This window comes from Dermochelys coriacea, chromosome 6 (genome assembly GCF_009764565.3).
Source record: "Dermochelys coriacea isolate rDerCor1 chromosome 6, rDerCor1.pri.v4, whole genome shotgun sequence".
NCBI classification, from domain to species: Eukaryota; Metazoa; Chordata; order Testudines; family Dermochelyidae; genus Dermochelys; species Dermochelys coriacea.
Window position 1 is genome coordinate 16,616,819 of NC_050073.1, and position 25,887 is coordinate 16,642,705.

The window sequence follows — 25,887 nt, forward strand, 5'->3', positions numbered from 1 at the left end:
CCTGGAAAGCAGTAGCTCTGAAAAGGTTTTATGGGTCATAATGGACAAGCAACTTAATGTGAGGTCCCAGCTTGAAGCTGTGGCAAAAAGGGCTAATGTGATCCTTGGATGTATAAAAGGGTGAGTAAGAGTAGAGAGGTGATTTTATCTCTGTATACAGTATTGGTGAGACTAATATAGCAACGTGGCATAAATTTTTGGTGTCCATATTTTAAAAAAAATGTTGAAAAATTGGAGAGGATACAGAAGAGAGCTACAAAAATGATTGAGGACTGGAGAAAATGGCATAGTAAGAGTGCTAAAGAGCTCAGCCTTTTACTGAAAAGAAGATCAATAGGTGACTTGAGTGTACAGTGCATAAGTACCTTCATAGGGAATTAAAAAAAAAAGGACTCCTTAATCTAGCAACAACAATAATAATAATAATTAATTAATAATAAAAAAGCATAACAAGAACCAGTGGCTGGCAGGGGAAGCCAAAGAAATTCAAATGAGAAATAAGTTACATTTCTTAAGTGAGAGTGATTAGGCATTGGAGCAAACTACCAAGGGAAGGATGGATTCTTCATCCCTGGATAAAGACTGAATACCCTTCTGAAAAATATGCTTTAATCAAACACAAGTGACTGGGCTCAAAACTGGGGTAACTGGGTGAAATTCTATGGCCTGTGTAATATGGGAGATCAGACTAGATTTAATGGTCCCGTCTGGTCTTAAAATCTATGAACAATAGTTATACAGAAGTCAAGTTAAGATGATTTTTTTAATAATATGGGCAAATTCTTTTTGGTTGGTGGGTGTTGCCCTTTATTTGCTGGTGTCCCAGGCCTGTAGCCTGTAAATATATCCCTGAGTAAAGAAAGAAAAGGTAAATGGGAGAGATATCCAACAAGAAGGAAGCATCCTAGAGCAAGGGAGGGCAAAATATTTGTAAGTATCTACATGGGGAACAAATATTTAATAATGGGCTCTTCAAGCAGAGAAAGGTATAACATGATCCAATGGCTGGAAGTTGAAGCTAGACAAATTCAGACTGGACATAGGGTGTAAATTTTTAATGGTGACAGTAATTAACCATTGGAACAATTTACCAAAGGTTGTGGTGGATTCTCCATCACTGACCATTTTAAAATCAAGCTTGGATGTTTTTCTAAAAGATATGCTCTCAGAATAATGTTGTGGAAGTGCTATGGCCTGTTACACAAGAGGTCAGATGAGATGATCTCAGGCCTGGTCTACTACACGACAGAGTTAGGTTGACGTAAGGCAGCTTACACCAACCTAACTCTGTAAGCATCTACACTACAACATTGCTACTGCTGATGTAAGTCACCCATTGCACCGACCTGCTCCACCTCTGTGAGAGGCGTAGTGCTTGGGTCGATGTAATTAAGATCACAGTGTCCATGTGGACACTGTTACTTACTTCACCTGCTGGCTGTCAGCCCTGCGTGGGCTTATAGCCTGTCTGCCTCAGGGCTGGTGGGCCAAATTGTCAGACTTGTGCAGGCGGGGGGGGGGAGGGGATCCAGCTGGGAGCCCCCCCCCAATCAGTGCAAGTTCTCCTGGTGAGAGGGTAGTGTGGACATGAAAAACTGCAATAATTGTTGTGGTGGTTGTATATTGACCTAACTCAGGTTGACTTCATTTTGTGGCGTAGACAAGGTCACACTGGTCCCATTTGGCCTTGGAACCCATGACGGGGTGGACAATGGGCCCAGCATGCCCTAGGCTGCAGCTCATGTGGCCTGTGGCCATGGCAAATCCCTGCCTGGCATGCGCCACCCCGATGCTGGCAGCAAGGCACACAGCACGCCCAGGGCTGTGTACGGAGGATGGGGGCAACGCCCTCGAGGTCTTGGTGTCTGGCTCCTAGTGGGACAAACAAAACCTGGGTGAGAGGCTCCCTGCCCACTAGTATTTGCTGGGGCCGGTGCCAGTGCCCGGTGAGTGGTGTGTGTGCCCCCCACATGGCAGCCAGCGCTACGGGGAAACCATCCCTTCCCCCTAGCAGGGGGGATGCTCCTCAGCAGCTACTGAGCTGCCCTGAACTTGTACAGGCAAAATACAACCTAACCCCGGTGTGCACAGCCCAGGCAGGGCGGAGATACACCCTCCCCCTCCTTACAGCCACCCAATGGTTCAGCCCGACAGCCTGCACTCCCTCCTCCACCCCAATGGTGCGGTCCGCTACTTCGCACTCTTCCTCCCCCTCATCCCCGTCGTAGACTCGATGGTTCAACCCGGCAGCTTGTGTCCCCGCCCTTTGGGGGAAGCGGCGCTCGCTGCGTGACCCGGAAGTGCTACCAGCCTGCTTCCGGGTGGGGATCCCAGCGCCGTTGCGTTCCCCCCCTTCGGTGTCCCGGCCTAGTCTGCCCCCCCCCCCTCCGCACCTCCCCCCGTTTCCTTGTCAGCCGGGCAGCGCAGCGCAGCGCAGCGGCGCGTTCGCCGAGTGAGGCCGCGACGGCGGCGCTGGGTCTTCTCCGGGGGTGAGTCGCGGAGGCTGGGAGCGGAGGGCCCCGCTGGCTTAGCGCTCGGAGCGTCCCCTCCCGTCCTGCGGGGAGAGCCCCGCCTTCAGGGAGCCCCGCGGGTGGGCAGCCCGCCCGAAGAGTCTTGCTCGCGTGGGGCGGGGGAGTCTGCTCGCCGCGCGCAGGCTCCGGTGGGAGTCCCGGCCACAGACCACCTCGCTTCCCCGCAGCCGCCAGCTGGCCTCCGCGCGGGCGGGGGACTCCACCGTCGGGCAGCTCCGCGGCGTACCCCCGCCCCGCCGCCTCTCTAGCTCGGGGTGGCGGAGCCCCGGCTCCGCGTACATCATCGGTAGCGACTGGCCTTCGAGAACACGACTGAAGTGCTGGAGCTTACATCTCAGAAACGCTGGTTTTCTTTAAAAAAAACAAAAAACAAAACAACAACAACAAAACCCCAACAACAACGAGGAGTCCCTGGTGGCACGTGTTAGTCTCTAAGGGGCCACAAGGACTCCTCGTTGTTTTTGCTGATACGGACTAACCCGGCTGACCCCTCTGAAGCTGTTTTTCCACTGAACGAATGTGTGGCAGGGGCCGTTTGCTCCGTGTGACTTAGGGGCAGGAATGCAGTGCTGTCAAATCAAAGGCTGGCCATCCGGTTGCTGACAAACCCACCCAGCAAGATGGGTTAGGGTTTTAAAAGCTCAGAGCTGTAATTTCTGGGTGTCTCTTACTAAACCGTTTAAAATATTGCTTAAAAAGCTGTCTTATTGTAGTAAATGCAGTATCAAGCCTTTAGGCAGAGAATGTTGACATTAGTAAAGTATGGACCATCACAAAACTGCTTACTTCATTGATATGGGCACTGTGTGGCTTGATCTCAGTGTTTCAAATGTCCTCTGAAGTACAATTTAGCAATAAAACTGGATGTGAAAGACATATTGAGGTGAGTATAGCTTGCCTCAGGGGTGTTGGGTGTAGTAATTGCCCTGTTTGCAGTGCCTCTTACTGATCATATGAAACATACAGGTTTCAGAGTAGCAGCCGTGTTAGTCTGTATTCGCAAAAAGAAAAGGAGTACTTGTGGCACCTTAGAGACTAACAAATTTATTAGAGCATAAGCTTTCGTGAGCTACAGCTCACTTCATCCGATGAAGTGAGCTGTAGCTCACGAAAGCTTATGCTCTAATAAATTTGTTAGTCTCTAAGGTGCCACAAGTACTCCTTTTCTTTTTATGAAACATACAGAAAGATAAGAAAACTAGCTAGTTTTAGTGATATGATCACATATCATTTATTGGATTGTGTGTGTGATATCAACAGCCAAGGGGAAAAAGCTTCAGTTTTTTGCATGTTTTAAACTATTTTGTAATATTTAGAATTAGTCCAGCTGGCTGGCATCTCAGCTATCTGCATAGGTGAGGCTTGCATGGAACCTTCATGTATACATGTCTACATGTATAAACTTTTCACAGCATTTAAATTGTGTGTAGATTTGGAAGGAGATTTTTTAAAATTTGACCCTGTGGTGCTAATACTTCAGTGTATTTTCCCCAAATATAGATTACCTTGTGTTATTTAATTTCATTTTAACATTGTGCAGATAGCACTGGTGCCTTGCTTTCAGTGCCTTCAGTTCTTTGACTGTAGTATGATTCTTGCAACTTAAGTTGCTAAGTGTTATCTCTGATCTGAGAGATAATCCAAATAGTGTTACATAGCTATAATTTTAATGAGTATTATAGCATGCTGTTTGCTACATGGATGCAAAGCGTTAAGGTAGTCCTGGGTGTTTTCAGACATCTGCAGGAAGGCAGACGATGGCTGTGAATAACCCAATCAGTGATACTTACCACGTCATGACCCCTGTATTGTTTTGTTGTGCCCCTGTCCAAGGGGGATACAACTGATCTGTTTTTGTCCCTGTCCATAGAGGATGGGAGAATGGAAAAGCCTCAGTGGAATGACAGTGGAGAAGCTGTTGGTAAAAGGAGACTCTGTAGCAAAGAGAGATCAGAACCAAAAGAGGAGTGTGTGTAGGGGTGTGTGTGTACACAAAAGGATGCTGGAGGATCCTTAGACACAGATCTCTCAGGAGGTTGAGGAAACTGGGGAAGGGTCTTGCTTGCAGTTGGGTACTTTTCCATATATCTGTATATCTCTTTTGCTTTTTTTGAGTGAAGTGTGCAAGGTTTAAAGATGTTTTGTAAAGTCTATGTGTTACTTACTTCAATTCTCATGAGGTCCCTGAAAGGCTAAACAGTACCCCAGAGAACCAATGGTGGAGCTTGGGGGAGGGCATGCATAAGATACTGGGCAAATTTGGTGGGCTAGCACTGGTTCTGGGGCTCAGGGCAGCTGGACTATGGGGGTCCCACATCCAAGAAGGGGTGGAGTCTATCCTGAAAGGGCCAGACTAAGAGACAATGTTTGGACACAGCTTGAACCCAGTATATCTAAAAGCACATGGGAGCAAAGGAGTGGATCCAATACAGCAGCCTGATGATGGCCTGCAAGGGGATGCTCAGCCAGAGCTGTAACATGCTGGTCTTTCACCTCAGAAGTGTTAGTGGGTTATCTTGTGAAAGCCCCTGTAGGCCAGGGAATGGATAATTAGGAAATTGCAAACCTCCTCTCCTGCCTCCCATGCTGTCTAACCACATGCAAGTTAAGTTTAACTGCGGCTTTCTGGTTCTCTGAGTTCCTGTAATAGTTTGAGATCCGTTTATTATGACTACTCTGAGTTAGCTGCTTTGGCCTATTTATTAGAGCATCTAATACTTATCAGAAGAATGGGAGCCCTTAGAGATCTCACACTAAACCGTTAATACTGAGACTGCAATCTTTAGTCAAGATTCAAGTCTTGTAATTTAGTTGCTTCAGAGAACCTCTTGCAAGTACAAGTTTGCAAATTGCTTTTTAACTGTTTCATAATTAAATGTAAATGATTTAAAACTCTGTTTCCATGTTGAGACTAATAAATAACTTTCACAGGAAAGTATGGGGTTATGATGTATATTATGGTAGACCTCACACTGTGCTGTGCCCACATACCCACAGAAGATAGTCTCTGCTCTGAGTTCACAGTTTATAAAGATGAAGACAGAAGAAGAGTGAAGGAAAGGATCAGCATACAAGCAGTGGTGTGGGCAGCTGACATTTATTTATTGTTTTATATATGGATGTTTTATTAAGATGTTGCAGAGCTCATCTTAATTTTTTTTTCAGACACATGAATTTTTTTTTGTGTGTGTGTGATTATTCTAGGGCTTATTTTAAATTGCTGTACATAAGATGTGTATTCAAGTTGTGTGAAGGGTGCGTAAACTATATGCAAAGAGGTGCACTTCAGCATTTTTTATGAATTTGAAGTAAATAGTAACACCCTTTCCCCTCTTAGCTTTAATTTTTTTTTGAGAGACATTTGTTGGGATTGAAGGTAAGGGGGAAGAATGGTGGGAAGGGGTTGGGAGAGTATGATGAGACTATGTAAAGAGGGAGGGGACTCATGGGGGGAGAATAAGGCACAATGAACAGGTGTAATGAGATTGAGTAACTGGGGATGTGGACAGGATGCAAGTGGACCAACATTTAATGGCAAGACGCATCCAAGCAGAAAACATCCAGAGTGCAAGTTTCAGCCTTAGGTGAACATCAGAAGGCTGTGAAGGTCTCTGGGTTTGGTGGTGTGGTGGATGGATGCTGAGGGCTCTGACTTACACAGTGATAGTCCTGTGTAAGCTTCCCCAACTTCTGTCTTGCTCCACAAAGTCTGCTAGTGTGTCTCCGTCATGATCTGCGAGTATGGTATTCCAGTACTGCTGCTTTCCAGAATAGAGACTATTATTTCTGACAGCATGTTTAATTGTGAGGGTCTGGACAGTGTTTAAATTGACTTCACTTGTGGCCCAAACCAAATTTGCACCCACATCTCCAGTTGTGAATGGTTAACATATATAAATGCACAAATGATATACTCCAGATCTGGTGACTTAAAAAAAGATTTTCTTGCTCTAAAAGTGGCTAGGCTCAGGCTCAGTGGGATTGAATTCCAGAAACAGTGGACCTGAGCCATTGAGAATACACTGCTCCTTAAATGCATTGAGTCGTCATCAGTTTTTCTTTTAAAGGGCAACTGTTGAGAATGATTTTGTTTTTTTGTGAACTCCATTGTTTGCTCTCTTTAGAAACTAGAATCTATTTTAGCTTCAGTTTGTCACCTTCTATTTGCATAGGCTGTGTCTTCCCCCTTCTCTATCCCAAATTTCTCATGGAGCAAACGCCTATGTGAAATTTTTCTTTTTTGGGGCTTGATTCTGTGTTCTTTATTAATGCAAACTTCCCAATAACTTAACTGAGTGTTTGGAGTACATTGCAAATGCAGAATGGGGCCTTGGTCATAACTGTGTCATCAGTTATATCAGCTAGGTTTTTGGAGTAACAGTGGCTAATTTGTGCTGCGTTTGTACTTCATGGATGCCTTTCATTGGAGAAGCAGAGCGAAAATATTGTACAAATTAGATAGTACTAGTGGCTATGTCATTCCAAAGCAACAGAATGAATGAATACATGTACATTTGAAATCATGAAGACGTACTTGACCATTCCTTAGAACGATCATTAAAAGTCTGATTCTTACTCTTCCAGTTCACTTCTTGTCTGATTTTGTTGTTGTTGTAATAAGCTTCAAATTTGTTTGTAAGTCACGGGACAGAGAGAAAAGATGGAAGCTCATACTGTAAAGAGAGTGGGGAAAGGAGAGAAGGTGAACTTTATGATAAAGCTGAATTTTAGCTATGGATTCCATAACTTCCACATTTTCTTTAAAATTTTGGACCTTTGATAGTTTGGAAATGGTGTAAAAAGGTGAGTGTGGATAATAACAGTCAAAAGATAAAGAGAAAATGCATCAACCTAGATTGGGTGTAACATTAAGATGGAAAATTAAAATAAAAGGTCAGGAAGTACAAATATTAAGGTTCTTACAATGATGTGAACTTGACCACATTGCTCTTCCTGTGTGTTTTGTGATGATACATGTAACATTTATAGAAATATTAACTAAATACCAAGTTGTACTCTACAAATTTAACAAGAATTTCTAAGAAACCTAAGCACCTCAGCAGTGTAGCCTGACTAAAGTTGCTCTAGGAATCTTAGTTTTGGAATTTCCCAACTTTACCACAATATTATTGTTGTATAGTTAATGCAACTAGTGTAGCATTTAATTCTATTGTATGTAATGGCTTTGAGACTCATTTTAAATGCATAAATATGCACTGCTGAAACTTGAAAAACTGATAATGGAAACTAGCAGTTTTAAGGTGCTTCTTATCCTTTCAGTTACATCACTTTGATTGACTTTGGCTGAAAGTGATTCAGTCTTCATCAAATGCAAATGTTTTTTTTTAAACACCCCAGTTACTAAATCAGCTAGAAGCTTAATTCTGTACTCAGGATAGATTCCCATTGAAGTCAATGGAACTTTTGACTAAGGATACGCTTTTTGTTTTTTTCACTTAACATTAAAGAGTGCTTTTACAGTTTAGTCTTATGGGTTAGTGAAACCTGCATTTTTAAGGCTGTTAATTTAGTGCAGGGCTATGCTACATGGCTTCAAAAGGAAATGACTGAGTGAAGATGTGTAATTCAGGGCACATTATGAGCAGCTCAATAAAACATACAGCTCTGAGATGTTTCAGAGCTTATTTTAGTATCTATTATATGCAGGTGGGAGGGAGGGAGAACAAGGCAACTAATTAGAATCTCATCACATTCATAGGAGAATTCTATATTCCTTTTCTGAAGAGAGCCTCTAGGAATCCTGACATAACACATGAATTTTTAAACAAGATTTCTGTAAGCAACGCCAGAGATTAATATATTAATTGTACAGTAATCTTTGTTTCTTAGTTTGTATTAGTAGTATGTGGAGTAAAAGCAATGGCTTGATTGTCATTAATTATGGATTTGTATCCTGGCACATCATTCAGTGTTTGTCAGTTTATTACAAGCCTGTACTGACCCACAACAATTAATTTTAGTTGCATTAGTGTGCACTAAACCATGTCTCCTTGTTTCTTTGAAAGATTGGTCATGGGATCTGTGGGGGTTTTTTGTTACATCTCATTATGGAGCTGTGCAAGGAAAAGACTTATTTAGACTGTCTGAAACACCGTGTTCTTTTGCCTGGTTTTTTGTCCTGGAAAAAATACTGAGATTGTTCTTTGGTACTTTAATAGATTCTTTTCAATTAGTCTTTGAATTCTGTTGAGAATTGGAATTTATGTACTCATGTACAAGGATTGGGTTCCCTTCAAAGGATACAGTGAGCTGTAGACTCTGATATCTGTAACTTCCTCTATAAACGATCCACTCAGTGTCCTTGACATTCGCAAATTGACTTCTTGCCACTCTAAACTTTTAACAACCAAGGAAGCAAAAAACCCCTTACAGTTGTGGCTCTTGGATATTACATGGGATACTCTCTTTTCCCTGTTTTTGTTCTCACTGGTCCAAACGTAGAAGTTTTGAATTGAAAGAGTAAACCAAACTTGAGAAAAAGCTGCCTCTATTTAGCTCATCACAGCATTCTAAAACTTTACTTGACAAAATATGGTTCTCTGGGGATCATCGGTGAAATGAATTGGAAAACAAAGTTTCTAGTTACATTTTGTATCCTTAAGTCTAGGGGGGCGTGGCCACTTTCAGTAAGTGACTAGTTCGGGAGCCCAGTGTAAAGCCAATTTCCAGCTTACATAAGTGATAAGTAATCAAAGAAAAATTGTTTTTAAGGAGTAACAATTGAAGTGTTTAAAATTCTGCTTTAATATTAGTAGTCTTATCTTGGGATCTTATGGTGCTGTCAGAAATGCCACTTTTCAGCAAGAGGGATGTCAGTAGGTGCAGGATTGAAAAATGTAACTACAAATTTGGGAACAAATTTTACATTCGTCTGACCCATAATGTGTATCTCTGAAAACTGGAACAAGTTACACATTTGAGGGATTTGCATTTTGGCTTTTTTACTTAAAGCATGATATGCATTTTACAAACATCCTCTACAATGTATATACCTGTCTAGAGCCACTGTTTCTCATCGTGTGCTGAGCAGAAAATTATTATGCTTATTCAAACAGTGAGCTGTCAAACTTTTTAGAACTTGTGTTTTACTTGAGTCTTCTTTTTTTCAGGGAGCTGATTCCCAATGCCCTGCAATGGATGATGACAGTCAGGATGAACTGATAAACAAGAATGCTGCACTAGGCAAAAGACCAAATCTAGTGCTCCTAAGTGAAGCAGGTAACTCAAACCATTCTCTGTACTTGTATACTTTACGTTTTGGTTAGAAATAGTATTTGCCTATCCAAAATAAGTAGTATTTATAGATAAATATCTGTTCTGGGGGAGAAAAACTTAAAATCTTTATGCCATCTCATAGGCTCTGTGCCTCCAGCTGTTGGCTTTTTTACACTACTAGCCAATTAAACACTGAACAGTGCCGTCACAGCTTAATAATAAATAATACTCAAAAAAGTACTGCAAAAAGCACTTTGGACAGCTGTCGTTTCAGTTTCTATATGAATTTGTCCACAGCAGGATTTCTGATGCGTACTTGACTATCCCACATACTTTTTGTTTGCAGTATATGCTTATTGAGTGGTCACGTGCAAAGTAGATGCAATTAGTGTTTTCCCTTTTGTCATTTTAAAAGAAAGCAATGATGGAAATAGTGGGGATTCAGAAGACGATACAGGAAGTGAGGAAGAAGATGGCACTGATGAAGATGGGGGTGAGGAGGATGAGGAAGAAGGTGAAGATGAAGAATTAGAGGGTGAGTCTGTTAAACATGCTTGTGTATGTTTGTTTGTCTCAAATGTTTTTGATGGCTGGAAGAGAGAAACTGGGGTTGTGGTTTTCCTTCCAAAAAGTAGCAACAAAATGTAAATCCAATGTTTATAACCGTTTTCACGATTCATTAAAAGAGGAGTCCAAGCATTTTTGGCTCTTGTGTTTGGCTAAAATGCTAGTATTTAAGCTAATAAAGTAGAATTTAGTGACTGTTTCCCTTTCTCCAACTGCATCTTGGTAAGAAATGGCCTAGAGCCACTCTTACACATGCCATATAAATGGATGTTTTTTATTAAATATTCTGTGACACTTATCACCATAGTATGTTAATAATAATGTACTCTTAGCACCTGCTAATTATTCAGAAGTCTTGTGTTTTTTCCCCAATTCATTTTTAATTTCTATTCAAATGTAACTTCGTCGTTGGCAAAATCATGTTATGGAGGGTGAAGGGGACCCCTTGCTTATAAACTGAAAACAAACAAAAGCACACCACTAACTTAACCATGGAAAGTAACCTAACAATTTTAGGTAATAAGTGGTGCAGAGGAGTCTCTCGGAGTCTAGCCGTGGAAATTGTTGTACGCTCAAACTAAAGTAGGATTTTGTAACTTCAGTTTCTTTTACAGACAATGGTAAAATGGGGTGTATGTCTGTTGGTTTTGCATTTATTACTCAGCTATCCATGCCGGTATTAAGTGACTGGTTATATTTTTGTCTGTCATTCTGAAAGTATTGGTGAAATGGACTGTGCTCAAGCTACTCTAACTGAAGTCCCGAAAGTGCTGAATCTGTGCTAAGTGCTTTTAAGGGAAATTCATTAAAGAAATGCAGTTAACAACTATTATACTTGTAGTGCACATATTTAATTTGTTTCAGCATCATCCTAATCTCCTTGGTTGTATGTTATATATCTTTTCCCCATCTGTCTGTCTCCTTATAGCCTGTATTCTCTCTAGGGCAGGGATTGTCTTCCTTTGTGTCTAGGAAGTGCATAATATGTTTTGGGTGCAACCACAATCTAAATAAGCATTTAAGAAAACTTAAACAATGCCATGTGGTTTTAAAAAATAAAAAGCTTGCAGCTGTTGTGGAATGTGCTCAGTTCTCTGATGCTTCTACGCCAATCTTGCCAAGCAATATGTTAAAATTGACAAAAGCAGTATTGCCTGGGTTCGTTGAAGAACCAGAATCTTGTATATTGCAATAATACCTGCTTGCCCAAGTGGCACTGTAACAAAGTATTAGAGGCATACTTGTGCCCTAGGTTGCATATGGAAATGCTATACGATTGCCAGCAATCCATTCTACAGCTTATTACAAAAAAACACTTAATTTTTGTAAGTATGAGGTTACAAAGCTAAAATTGTGAGCATAACCCTTGGGAATAAAGTGCATTGACTTTTCAGGTTTTTCAAGGTGTGTTTGGCCTTAATAATGTTCACTTAAAAAATCAAACGAACTGAAGCAGAGAGAAATTAATAGAATTTCACAATTATTATGTGATTGTCTGCTTATGTAAAGTAGTACTTTACTGAAACTGAAGTTCAACCAGCAGAAACACATATTTTAGGATTTTAATTATTTCTTCAGCACATCTTGCAGGTTGCGGGGAATGGACCAGAGTTTTCCAAGTCACTCTGTTTAGATTGATTGAGCACAGATTTGATTTGAGCACTGCATGCCAAAAAGATATTTCAGTCCTCTAAAATAGTCATTCCTGAGCCTTGACTGTGAAATATACGATACAATATTTGCTATTCCTGTTTTGTGAGGAAAGTATTACATAGTATGTTGGTGTTATCTGATAACTGCATTAGGAACCTTTCTGAAGATGAATTATGTGTGTGTTGGACACTTAACCTTTCTCTAAACATTTTGGATGGAGAAATGCCCTGGTATTTGCCTAGAATGAGAATTAATATTAGTTAGTGAGTGACTAGTGATTTTTGGATCTCAAATTTTGGGTGCACCACTGAAAACGCCTTAATAGGCTTGATTTTTTTTTTTTTGGAGGGTGAGTGCTCTGCACTTTAATGAGACTTTAATGTTTCTAATGGGACACCCAAAATCACTAGTCGCTTCCAAAAAATCTTGTCCCTGTTCTGGAATGATTGGGAATGTCTAGCTGTGCTCTATACCCTTTAGAGTTCCTATGAAAAAGTGAATAATACTCTTTTTGAATATTGTGATGGAGAAATGGTACCAGCCTGATTTATACTCTTTCACCACCACCAGCGATATACTTCTTCTTTTGCTGTCTCTCCTTTTAATCTTCTGCAAGACTAATCACAACTCTGATTACTGAGACTTTAATAGCATCCTTTTTTTTTTTTAAAGGAATATCTAGTGTTTTAATAAAATGGAGGGAAGAAAAAGAGGGAGAAAAATCAATCTAGCTTGTGATAAAAGGATTGTACTTACCCTTCCCTCCCAAAAGCATCTCCTCACTCAGAATTCTTTCTGGACTAGTATTTTCCTATGCTGGAACCCTGCAGTACATTTAAGCCTTTTTTTTTTTTTTAATGATTCTCAAGATTCTGAAGATGAGGAGGAAGATGACTCTGCTGAAGAGGAAGAAATGGAAACTGCTGTTAGGGAAACAACCGTTTCTCCGAAAACAACGCCACAGACAAATGTAGGGGACATTTCTTCTGATGATGATGCTGAAAATTGCCCCATCTGCCTCAACACCTTTAGGAATCAGGCTGTTGGAACTCCTGAGAGTTGTGCCCATTACTTCTGCTTGGACTGTATAGTGGAATGGTCTAAAGTAAGTCCTTTTTCTGTTCTTGTTCTTTTATCCAAGATAGTGTGTTAAGCTTTCACACCTGTCTGTCTTCTGGTCAGCCTGCAGTAATATTTTGGTAAAGATCTATTGAGTTGTGGTAAGGATATATCAGCAAGTAGCTGGAATATTTAAATCCACTTTCGTAATTAAACATTTTCAAAAACTTGGATGCTGCTTTATTTAGCAGGGATCACATTTTATTTCCCTTCCTAACCATTCAGGCTCCCTGCATCCCTTTTTGTTCCCTTCTCACAGCTAAGGCCAAAGAGGGGTGAGATTTAATCGAGAGCAATGATGGCAAGATGACAAAGTGCTTCTGCTCCACAGTCTCTTGGGCTTCTGTTTTAGGAAGTAAGAAACTGGGCTCAGAGTCTTGATCTTGGGTCTCTTGCATAGTAGAGCAGGTCACTACCGAGTGAGTGGGTGACTTCTTGCATGTTTAAAAAACTGGCATGCATGTTACGAGCCTAGTTTCATAGCTGCTCTGTATGGAATTTTTACTGACTTCAGCAGAATTTCTGCACACTTATTGCAGAATCAGGCTAAATATCTCTTACATATTTGAGCATAGAGAAGGGCCAACAGAAGGCGGACTAGATGGTTTGCTCTGAAACTTACTTGGTCTTAATCTAGAATTAAACAAATAAACAAAAACGTAGCGTTTGCACTCAATAACATTTTTCAACATTTTAAAATTGTTGATTGGCTGCATCAGCTGTCATTGTCTCATTAACTCTGCCCCACCCCCAACCTCAAAAAAGCTTGTCTGCATGTCTTAAAACAAGCAAAGTTTTTTTTTGTTTTGTTTTTGTTTTTTTTTTTTTCAAGGAAATGTTTGGCAAAATGGTTATTTCGGTTTGGCAATTTTGTGAAGACATTTAAATGACCGAGAGCTAACTTAGACAATTTAGTATGTTCTTTTCTGAAAAATCAGATTCTAGTCTGGCAAGTCTGGTGTACGTTGCAACAGTCAAGGAATAAACCGAGGAAAGAAAACTTAAAATGTAGATGTTTAGTCGTTTTAACTACGATGGTACATACCACACAAGTAATTGGAAATAGCCCTTTTAAAACTGATTTGAGTTGAGAACTCTGCTTATGACCCTAGCTGATGGGACAGGTACTAAATTTTTTGTTTTTTTTCCTTCTAGAATGCCAATTCCTGTCCAGTGGATCGAATCCTCTTTAAATATATTTGCATTCGGGTGCGCTTTGGTGGTGAAATCTTAAAAAAGGTAGGCAGTCTACTAACCTTCAAAAAACTAAAGTCTACGTAACCAGAAAATAGTTATTCAGAGATTTTATGTTTCTCTTATACAATTTATTTAATATTCAGTTGTTATACTGATTGCCTCCATACTAATTTGATCACTTCTTTGGGAAAGTTGTTTTTAGCTTTTTAAAACCTTTTATCTAACTATACTAGTTATGGCACATCACAAAGTGTGGTGCTTTACATAAGTCACAAGGAATGGGAATATGGTATGTTTCACTTTCATAACTACCTATTTTGCAAAAAAGGAATTGGATTGTAAACTCTTCTGGGCAGAGACCATCTTTGTCTAAGTAGAAAGTGCCTAGAACTGTGTGCATGCTGCTGCAATACAAATAGGAATAAAACCTGGTTAAATGTATGTGGAGAGATAAGGCAATGGAACTCTTCCCATTAGCACTGTTTTGTACTGGTAAATAGATGTGCAAGAGGAGATGACAGATCAGATATTGTAGTCTCAATTCCTAGCTTCAGAGATTCAATATATTGATAACTTCTAATAATCTGTGGTCTTGATGAGTTAGCATTGCCCGTTTTTCTTTAACATGTCAGTCATCATACTGTCAGTCTTGAAGACAGAACCTCTCTCAGAATTCTAGGGATCTGGTGGCATCTTATCATAAGATAGTTTGTATTTCTACTGTGTTACTACCATATTTCCTATTTATTTTAATCATATCTGTTTCTGTGAAGGTAATTTGAAATAATCAACTCATAGTGCTACTTTCATAACCAACAGGGGTGTTTCTATGTGGCATCCCACTAATGTCAAGGAAGTCAGAAGCATCTAAACCTGAAGTTTTCTTAGTTATACACCTCTTGGGCCTTTCTCATCTCAGTCTTATTCAGAATTTTGACCTAATGTATTGATTTAAATGGCAATTTTCTATTGCTGATGATACCCAGTCAAACCTACCATAAATAAAGAAGATGGATGGTGGAAGTTGTAGCACTTACCTCATAAATGATCATGTTCTAGATACTTTGAATAAAATGGAGGTTCTATTAGAGTAGAATAGGCAGTCACTGTAGCAGTGAACTACTATTGTTGCTGATGTAAGAGGGTGGATAAAAAGAACAGAAGCTTCTACTTAAAATGTGAAACTCTCTTGTTTAGATTCCTGTTGAGAATACAAAAGCTCAGGATGGTGATAGCGGGGAGGATGATCCAACCTTTTGTGAGGTGTGTGGCAGAAGTGACAGAGAAGACCGCCTGCTGCTGTGTGATGGCTGTGATGCAGGGTAAGAAGGGTTGAAGGCCTGAGTTGGTTCCTTTGCGGTCACAAAGAGCTCCCTCTGAGGGGGTGAAGTGGTTATAATTCACAGCTGTTTTTCAGTACTGAATATTTGTGGGCTACCATTCATAACAAGGAGATTATTATAGTGGGAGAGGAAAAGGGGTCTATTTACCTTTCTCCTCGCTCTCTTACTTAGAATAAGCAAAAGGTAGTATCTTTAAGGCAATTTAAAAAATACTTTTATTTTAAATATTTGAATACAGATTCATCAAGGTACTCAAATATAGCCTGCAGCTAAAGTCTCATGCAAGGATTTAAAGCTGTTACACCACTTGTATCAATCTTGCAGAATTGTCCATTGAAATTTTAATAAATTGAATAGATATCAGGAAGTATAGCTTTGTTCGTGCCTTCACAGTCTATAGTCCCCAGGGAACTTAAACATTCATTCATGGTTGGCATTGGGAGGTAGAAACTGTAAAGTCAGGCATACTGCCGAAACACTGAACAAATATAGTAAATATTTATAACTAAAGAACTCCTAACAAAATAAGATTTGATAAGTAGAACTCTTAACTTAAGTTCTTACATGTGCAAGTCTGTCTTCACTTTGTATTCTGATTTTATTTTTATTTTTTTTTAAGTGACTGTCTCAGCTAATTTTGCATGCAGTGTTTTTGTGGCCATGTTGGTCCCAGGGTATTAGAGAGACAACTCACTAATGGAAATTGGTCCAATAGAAGATATTACCTCATCCACCTTGTATCTCAGCTAATTTTGTTTTTCTCAAAATAAGTTCTTTGCAGAACTACAACTTTTTCAGTGCTTTGGTCTCAGAAACTGCTTTTCATCTCTTCTAGCTTTCTCTCGTAGGACTCTGTGGCTAGGATAAGTCCTAAAGAAACCTAGAATTATTTTCTTCAAATTTTAAGTCTCCTAACTTCTAAGGTTACCTATGTCTCAGTGATCTGAAACAGGAACAATAATTATATTTCCCATTTTTGTTCATTGTTCACCCTTTATAGCTTGTAACCACATATATAGGGTCATCCTTCTCTTTTAATGGAGAAGTGTCACATGCTCCAGTAAAACAGGTCCAGATTTTCTGTATGTGTAGGAATTGCATGAGGGCTTTTCTTTGTGGCAAAAAGCATCAATTATAGAAACATACTAATCTGATAGTTGATATTGGCTTAAAGCTGTGCTGGAGAGAGCCACTAATACAATGTATAACCTCAAGCATGGAACTCAGTCCAAGCATTTAGCTTTTTAGGTTGGGTAATTCACTGGAGAAAATCCATTTAAAACTGATTGTCTTGTAGCCATGTAGTTTGAGTAGAAGCTGCATCAAAAGATTAAACACTTCACTGACAATCCTGACTTTAGCTAATACTATGCTGTCTTGTATTAACGGTGTTGAAAATGGAATAGAATCAATAAAAGGAACAGAGTTGCATAATCTTAAAAAGCTCAGTGGTACAGCTTCTGTTGACTATAGTTGATGAGACAATTTAATCTAGTAATTCAAATCACTAGGCAAATAACATTTTAAAATATTTATTCCATTTTTTGTCTTAAAAATTGAACTGGACATATGCACCTCTATAAAACGTTATATGGAGGACTGCAAACTTGGGCCCCAGTTGTGTAGACAGCTCTATATGAGTGAACCTTGAGAGCATGTGAAGCTCTTAGCCTGTGCAGTTATACAAGGTTGTGATATTGTGGAAAACTTCAGCAGACATTAGTCGTCTCTGAGTAATGCCTGGATTATATTTGGTATGGGGTGGTATTCAAAACTACACTATTTAAGAGGCAGATCCAGTCTGTGATGTATGGCAAAGTAAAGATTCCAACAGTACCACTTATTTTAATCCTTGGAAACAAGCATTATTTCAAGTTAATGTCTGTATTACCCTTTCCACTGCTTTTAATTTCTTCAAAGCACCTTGAAGTGTTTTTCCTGCTCTGTATTTGCTATCTCTTTCTGTGAATTTGATCCCAGTCACAACAAATACCCAACAAAACATGAAGCAACTATCAGGGGTGCAGAATTTTCTGAGGCTTGGAGCTTTAAGTGGTTAAAGGAACTTCTGGAAATCCTGCAAGAATCCATGACACTTGCATAACTATCAGGAAGCATTATTGCTTTGTAAACTAATAGAAGCAGCTCCATAGATCACAGTTTAGGGCAGTGGTTCTCAGAATTATTAGATGTCTGTTTGCATATGAGATGAGTACCTTATATGGCCTTTGGATGGAAATTAATTAAAAAAAAAAAAAAGCTTTTTTCTTTGTGTTGATAAGACTCTCATTGTGTGTTGCTCTTGTATTAGATACCACATGGAATGCCTTAATCCACCTCTGAGTGAGGTACCTGTAGATGAATGGTTCTGTCCAGCATGTGCACCAGCTAATGCTGCTGTTGCTGGTAAGTATTTTGATCAAATCACACTTTTTACTCTGATTAGGATCATGGAAAATTGCTGTTCTTTAAAGAGATGCTGTCCAGTTGTTTAGGCCCCAGATTTGACACCTTTGTTTTGGTGGGCAGCTGCTTTTGGGCTCATTGACTGGGAAAGCAGTGTTGTATATTAAGATTTTATTCAGGGATTGTAAGCTACAGTATGGTGACTTGGAAGTGGGTCTATTACCAGCCCTAGCCTGGCTGGGAATGACAGGATAGAAGCAACTCTTCTCAATGCCCAGCAAATCATCTAGCTGGCTGAAGGAGTGACGTTATCTGGCTCTGGGTATATTTGTGCTGCCTTCCTTGACAAAGGGTCAGTTTGTTGTGATGTAGGGGGTGTGTGTGTATGTGCAGAAAACAGAATGTGTATCTTGATTTAGGTTCTATAGTAAAACTTTGAACTCTTGAAGGAATGTATACTGACAAATGACCCAGAAGGCTTTTCCTTTTCAGATACAGATCATGTGAGTGAAGAAGAGGTTGCTGCCCTCATAGCTGATGTCACCCCTACCACCAGTAGGCTACGTCTTAACGTCCGAACTCGAGCAATAGCCAGGACTCGGCAGAGCGAACGAGTTAGGGCAACAGTGAACAGAAACCGAATAACAACTGCACAGCAAATTCAGGTATTGGAAGTGTCCAGTTAGCCTAGAAATATGAACTTAAAATTTAAAATCAAGTCTCTGAAAGACTCTCTCAAGAGAGTTAAAACAAGCCCGCGCATTGCTAGCTCAGCAGGCTTGGTAGCAATTGAATTCTGATTGTCCAGGATTAAATGATTGCATTCTGGTAAATTGAGACTAATTGCAGTACTGTGAGTTGTGCAGTGTGTGAGCAAATCATATAGATGCAAAATTGATTTGAAAAGTGCACTAATTTTCAGACTGCTCTGGAGACCTGCATTTTAATACTTGAGTCACAAGTGGAATTGAATTTATCCTTCTGAAACCCCAGAGGATATTAGTCCACAGAAAGTCCTCCCACAGTTGTGCACAACTGTTAGTTTTTCTTTTTTTCTTCCATGGTCATGATTGGAATAACTAGGGTCCTCCAGATGCGAACTACTGAAGTGCACTGAAAACTCAGGAAGCTCTTGTATAGGTTTTAGCCAATGCTGTTAGGGCTTCACTTGCATAAACCTGAAAATTCTTAATTCATGCCCCAAACTGTCATGGCTTATAGACTGTTTAGAGGTTATTTCTGTACCCATGACTGGCAGTATATCTTGGGATTCTTTTTAATGGTCTCAGACACTTAACCTCATATAGTGTTACTGAAAACTTATCCCTTCCCTTTTGTTTGCTGGAAGTACAGGAAAACTGGCAAGTTGCAAAACCATCTGTGTTTCAGTTGTTGAAAATATTGAAGTTGCAACCAAAACGTTCTCTACATACTTGCAAAGCTGCAAGTTTTGTCAAGTCAAATTCTACAGAGATAGTCAAACATAGATAAGAGATAAGACGACAGAAGGGAGAAGAAGAAAAAATAGGTTTCTTTTCATAGTCCCAGAGAAGGGTGAGTGGGTGGTGGTTGTCAGTTTGAGGTTGGTGTCAGTTTGAATGATGTGCAAAGTGTCTAATCATCCTGAGGTCTGGTTTGGAAGAAAGCTGGATCAGAGGTGAGATGATGCTTCTCTTCCCTCCCTCCCATCCCCACAATGGTTAAAGCTGGCAATCAGACGAGTCAGTAAAACAAAATCTAGATGGAACCTGAGAAAACCATGGCCTGGTGCTCAATAGCCTTCATACCTATAACTAGGAACAAAAAATAAAGAAAAACAAAGTAGAGACATAAAGAAGCAACAAAATGACAAAAGCAGAACAAAAGACCAAGACTTTCCCTTCCTAAGTTACTCAGTCTAAGATACCTTGTCTCGATTTCCTGTGGGCTGAGAAGTAATTACTTTCCTTTCAGAGTTTTCCAGTAGTGCATCTAATCCAAACAATGCTATTTAAAAACAGATCTTGAACAAACTCAAAGCAATCTGAAATATAGCAAAAAGTCCAGTCATCAAAACAAAGTGCAAACAAGGTTCCAGCATGCACTGGGTTCTCCTTAACATGGTTTAGGTTAAATGATTTTAGGACTTTCCCCAAAGAGCCCTAATAAGCCTTAAATTTGTTACTCTTTTCTGGAGGTAGGTCATGCCAGATGGTATGTTGACACAACTCCTCACTCCCAATATTCAGCCCCCCAAATTAAAAAAGGATCAATAACACAGTAAAAGTCCCACAAAATGTTGGACACACTTTTGAAAAATATAGATGAAAGTAGTTGGTAGATGATGATGATCCCTTTCTCACCCTAGATGGTAACTGCTTAATACAGTCACTCTAGAAAAATGTTTTGAAATCAAAGGTTTTGCAGGGTAACTGCTAGTGCTTTATTACTCTCTCTCCCTACCTATTGTTTTATAAATACAGTGTGTAGCTGTCTCCCTGCAGATGAGAGAGGTGGTGCACGGGGACTTAATCGTTGCATAGTAGTGCGAGACTGGGTGCCAAGTACTTCCTGTTCAAGAAATCATTCCGAGCTCCACTTCTCCAATCTGCAGAGATGATTACAAACTTTCCCTAGAAAGGTATTATTGCTCACTTCATTTTTTTAAAAAAAAAAGCACACCTCTCTTACTCTAGCTGATACTTAGATTTGACCCGAGAGCGCAAGTAAAAATCCAATAGCTAAGAGAAGCTCTTCTGCTGTGCCCCATGGCACATACAGAAAGGTGTTGATTTCAGATCTTCAGTTACCTCTAGTATTTGGGGAAGGAGAAACTTTATTGTGTAATTCATGCATTTTTCCAGATGTACCTGGTATAATTAAAAACTTCAATATTTATGTACCCCCTACTCCTCTCCCCTCCCACCCCCAACAGAAAATGTTCGTGTGTGGCACATGTTGGCACCCACAGAGCTTAAAATGCAGTTCTGCCCTAATGAATATCTTTGAAGAAAAAGTTTTGTAGGGTGTGTGTGACATTTTAAAGTATGTTCATTAGTCTTCAATGCTAATACCACATTGAGATGAAATTTCTTTTGTCAGCTATAGTTTATATTAATTTCCTATTTTGTTTACTTTGCAACCATAAAACACTTCTAATGCAGTTTTTCTGTCCTGTATATGCCATGTACAGGAGTTTATATGCAAGTCATTTTTTGTAAGTTTGTTTACATATTTTATGTAAATATATACAAATGTAATAGGCTGGTACACTGCAAGCATTGTATCAGCATGAGTTATTCTAAAGTAGTGCAATAATATATCTCGTACCACATTTATGGTGGTTTGAAATTGCTTTTCCCCTTGAACTCTCAATGTAATATGTGGTATAGATGTGGCTTTCACCAAACCATAGCACTTAACCAAGCTGGTTAGGTTAGAGCAGTAGTTCTCAACCTTTCCAAACTACTGTACCCCTGAAGCCAAATCCCTGCCGCCTGGGGCTGAAGCATGTAACTTAGCTTCACGGAGCTCCCTGTGGCGTGGTTGCTGTCCCCTAACATCACCCCTGCACTTTGCAACTCCCCTAAATGCATCCTGTGCACCTCATGTTGAGAAACACTGATCTAGATGAGTTGATATACCCCTGGGACACCTCTGAGTACCCGCAATGATCCTGGATGAGAACTACTGGGTTAGAGTACGTTGTTTTTTTTTACCCTTTTACAAAAAGGTGTGACAGTTGTGCTACCACTGGACAATCAAGGGAGCTCTCTAATCTCCTCTGGATGATCAGTGTTCGGTTAGGTCTACACAACCCACCCCCCTTCCCTGGTTTCAGAGCCTGAGCTTCAGCCTGAGCCACATCTTCAGAGTGCTGTCTATACAGCTATTTTTAGAGCACTAGTGCAAGCCCCAGTAGCCTACGCCTGTCAACCCAGGTTGGCAGCCTGCTTCAAAATGCTGTGTAGACATACCCTTCATGTCCTGAGCTTCGCACTTCAAACTCAGGACCTTCAGGAGCTGGATCTTGGAGGTGGGTGCACCCCTCTTGTGTAAGAGAAAAGGGACTTGAGCCATGAAATAGTAGTTCCTGCTTATTGTGAGGAAGTGACACTGAAGAGGCGTCTCTCTCTTATCCTTAAGCTCGGCTCCAGGATGTTGGTGTTGAGATTTGCTGCCTTTGGTATGTCTGTGGGGTTTTAAGGGGAAAATATAGCCTGAAAAGTGAGGAAGCTAAGATCTTGGGCCCCACACTGCCTCGACTTTGCTTTCATTTTTGGTCAGTATTGATTAGTCCTGCTTTGGGAGGAGCCAGTGGACAGTTGTGTGGGGTTGGGGAGGTTTCACAGTGACAGTGGATGTGATATTCTCCCACCAGAATAAAGCATTGGAGTAAAAATGTCCCTGGCTTCAAACATTGAGGCAGTTTTAAAAAGCCATGTCAGTTTTCACTTGATGCAGCATGTGCTGGTGATGCAAGTGACTTAATTTTAAAGGTGAACCATTTCTTGTTGACAGCCTGATTCATGATGGTCGGGGAAAAGCGAACTTCGGTGCTGGATCACAAATCGCTTTTTAAACAAGTGCAACAAAACTATCTCAAACTTTTGTTGCTTATTTACAATACGTATAACTTATGTGATTTCTTGTTCTGAAATGCAGCATGTGCCAAGGTATCTGATGTCTTCTCTTCTTGATGAAACAATTGATGCAGTTGCCGCAGGGCTAAGCACAGCGGTATACCAGCGACCTCTGACACCGCGGGCTCCAACTAGGCAGAAAAGAAAAACGGGTAAGGGGATCAGAACCCTTCCAGGATTCCTAGTCTACAAAGTAAAAGGTTTCAGCGAACAAAGCATGAGACAAACTGAAAACAGTACAACAGATATGTCTGCTTACCTCCATGGTACCGCATGATTACATCACTCTAATGCTTTTAAAGAGAACTTGTATTCAGTTAAAAACCAGTGACACATTTAAACCGAGCTTTTATATCCTTACCCTTTGCAGGGTAAGGATATAAGGATCCTTTGCAGCACATCACAGCTTTTTCTTTTGTAAACTTGTTTGTAGTCTATAGGAAAACATTACAGGTGTGTGTGTGTGTGTACACACAATTCTGCTCTTCAGTCAAATGCTTTGCTATGCTTGTCTCTTCAGGTAGAAAGAAGAAAGCAGGCAAAAAAAGAATTCAGACAAAGTCTTCCGTTGGAAAAAAGAGTTCAGGGACATGGATCAAGAGACGTAAGCGTCGAGTAAAGAGGAGAAAGGGGAAGAAGATACGAGTAAGTTCAGATATCAGTTTATGCTGGTATAAAAAAATCTCTGCCATTATTTTAACTTCTCTGGTGTAACACTGTAAGCCATCACACACTAAATACATTGTTTTAATGGCAGCAAGCATGACTTGAATACAGGTGAATTATGTACAATGTATATAATATAGTCCTATGAGAACGATACTTAACAGAGGAGCTTTTTTCATCTGTTTACTACTCAGTACTGTCTTCAATAAATTTAGAACGTAAGAGCAGCCATACTGGGTCAGGCCAAAGGTCCATCTAGCCAAGTATCCTGTCTTCTGACAATGGCCAATGCCAGGTGCCCCAGAGGGAATAAACAGAACAGGTAATCCTCAAGTGATCCATTCGCTGTAGCCCATTCCCAGCTTCTGGCAAACAGAGGCTAGGGACACCATCCCTGCCAATCCTGGCTAATAGCCATTGATGGACCTATCCTCCATGAATTCATCTAGTTCTTTTTTGAACCCTGTTATAGTCTTGGCCTTTACAACATCCTCTGGCAAGGAGTTCCACAGGTTGACTGTGTGTTGTGTGAAAAATACTTCCTTTTGTTTGTTTTTAAGCCTGCTACCTATTAATTTCATTTGGTGACCCAGTTCTTGTGTTGTGAGGAGAAGTAAATAACATTTCCTTATATATTTTCTCCACACCAGTCATGATTTTATAGACTTCAATCATATCCCTCCTTAGTCATCTCTTTTCCAAGCTGAAAAGTCCCCGTCTGATTGATCGCTTCTCATATGGAAGCCGTTCCATGCTCCTTATAATTTTTGTTGCCCTTTTCTGAACCTTTTCCAATTCCAATATCTTTTTTTGAGATGGGGTGACCAGACCTGCACCCAGTATATAAGATGTGGGCATACCATGGATTTATATAGAGAAAATGATATTTTCTGTCTTATCTATCCCTTTCTTAATGATTCCCAACATTCTGTTCGCTTTTTTGACTGCTGTTGCACATTGAGTGGATGTTTTCAGAGAATTATCCATGACTCCAAGATCTCGTTCTTGAGTGGTAACAGCTAATTTAGACCCCATCATTTTATCTGTATAGTTGGGATTATGTTTTCCAGTGTGCATTACTTTGCATTTATCAACATTGAATTTCATCTGCCATTTTGTCTCCCAGTAACCCAGATTTGAGAGATCCTTTTGTAGCTCTTCACAGTCTGCCTGGGACTTAACTATCTTGAGTAGTTTTGTGTCATCTGCAAATTTTGCCACCTCACTGTTTACCCCTTTTTCCAGATCATTTATGAGTATGTCGAATAGGACTGGTCCTAGTACAGACCCCTGGGGGACACCACTATTTACCTCTCTCCATTCTGAAAAGTTATTCCTACCCTTTGTTTCCTATCTCTTAACCAGTTACCAGTCCATGAGAGCACCTTCCATCTTATCCCATGATTGCTTAATGTTGAGAGTGCTTGTGTTCCTACTAAAAGAAAGGGAGTTCTTTTGGCACCTTAGAGACTAACAAATTTATTTGAGCGTAAGCTTTCGTGAGCTACAGCTCACTTCATCGGATGCATTCAGTGGAAAATACAGTGGGGAGATTTTATATACGCAGAGAACATGAAACAATGGGTGTTACCATACACACAGAAACGAGTGTGATCAGGTAAGGTGAGCTATTACCAGCAGGAGAGGAAAAAAAACCTTCTGTAGTGATAATTAAGATGGGCCATTTCCAACAGTTGGCAAGAACACGTGAGGAACAGTACCGGGGAAAATAAACATGGGGAAATAGTTTTACTTTGTGTAATGACACATCCACTCCCAGTCTTTATTCAAGCCTAATGTAATGGTGTCCAGTTTGCAAATTAATTCCAATTCAGCAGTCTCTCACTGGAGTCAGTTTTTGAAGCTTTTTTTGGTTGAAGAATTGTGACTTTTAGGTCTGTAGTTGAGTGCCCAGAGAGATTGAAGTGTTCTCCGACTGGTTTTTGAATGTTATAATTCTTGATGTCTGATTTGTGTCCATTAATTCTTTTACGTAGAGACTGTCTGTCTTGGCCAATGTACATGGCAGAGAGGCATTGCTGGCACATGATGTCATACATCACATTGGTAGATATGCAGGTGAACGAGCCTCTGATAGTGTGGCTGATGTGATTAGGCATTGTGATGGTGTCCCCTGAATAGATATGTGGACACAGTTGGTAACGGGCTTTGTTGCAAGGATAGGTTCCTGGGTTGGTGTTTTTGTTGTATGGTGTGTGATTGCTGGTGAATATTTGCTTCAGGTTCAGGGGCTGTCTGTAAGCAAGGACTGACTTGTCTCCCAAGATCTGTGAGAGTGATGGGTCGTCCTTCAGGATAGGTAGTAGATCCTTGATGATGTGTTGGAGAGGTTTTAGTTGGGGGCTGAAGGTGATGGCTAGTGGTGTTCTGTTATTTTCTTTGTTGGGCCTGTCCTGTAGTAGGTGACTTCTGGGTTCTCTTCTGGCTCTGTCAATCTGTTTCTTCACTTCAGCAGGTGGGTATTGTAGTTGTAAGAATGCTTGATAGAGATCTTGTAGGTGTTTGTCTCTGAGGGGTTGGAGCAAA

General features: G+C 40.3%; 1 protein-coding gene across 6 annotated transcripts in view; it reads left to right on the top strand.

Annotated features, from left to right (window-relative positions):
* Positions 1 to 2,221: 2,221 nt before the first annotated feature.
* PHRF1 (PHD and ring finger domains 1) overlaps positions 2,222 to 25,887 on the top strand; it is a 51,406-nt gene continuing 27,740 nt past the window's right edge. For 2 of the 6 annotated variants that reach the window (XM_043516781.1, XM_043516780.1), the window contains exons 1-11: positions 2,298 to 2,489; positions 9,662 to 9,770; positions 10,183 to 10,302; positions 12,848 to 13,092; positions 14,262 to 14,345; positions 15,501 to 15,625; positions 17,958 to 18,052; positions 18,176 to 18,180; positions 18,544 to 18,717; positions 22,697 to 22,826; positions 23,195 to 23,319. In XM_043516781.1, coding sequence (XP_043372716.1) covers positions 9,686 to 9,770; positions 10,183 to 10,302; positions 12,848 to 13,092; positions 14,262 to 14,345; positions 15,501 to 15,625; positions 17,958 to 18,052; positions 18,176 to 18,180; positions 18,544 to 18,717; positions 22,697 to 22,826; positions 23,195 to 23,319 — 1,188 coding nt within the window. In that variant the 5' untranslated portion in view covers positions 2,298 to 2,489; positions 9,662 to 9,685. Of the gene's footprint in view, positions 2,490 to 9,661; positions 9,771 to 10,182; positions 10,303 to 12,847; positions 13,093 to 14,261; positions 14,346 to 15,500; positions 15,626 to 17,957; positions 18,053 to 18,175; positions 18,181 to 18,543; positions 18,718 to 20,535; positions 20,673 to 22,696; positions 22,827 to 23,194; positions 23,320 to 25,887 lie in introns of those variants that run through there. The other 4 variants (XM_043516783.1, XM_038406342.1, XM_043516782.1 and 1 more) reach the window with 4 other exon arrangements.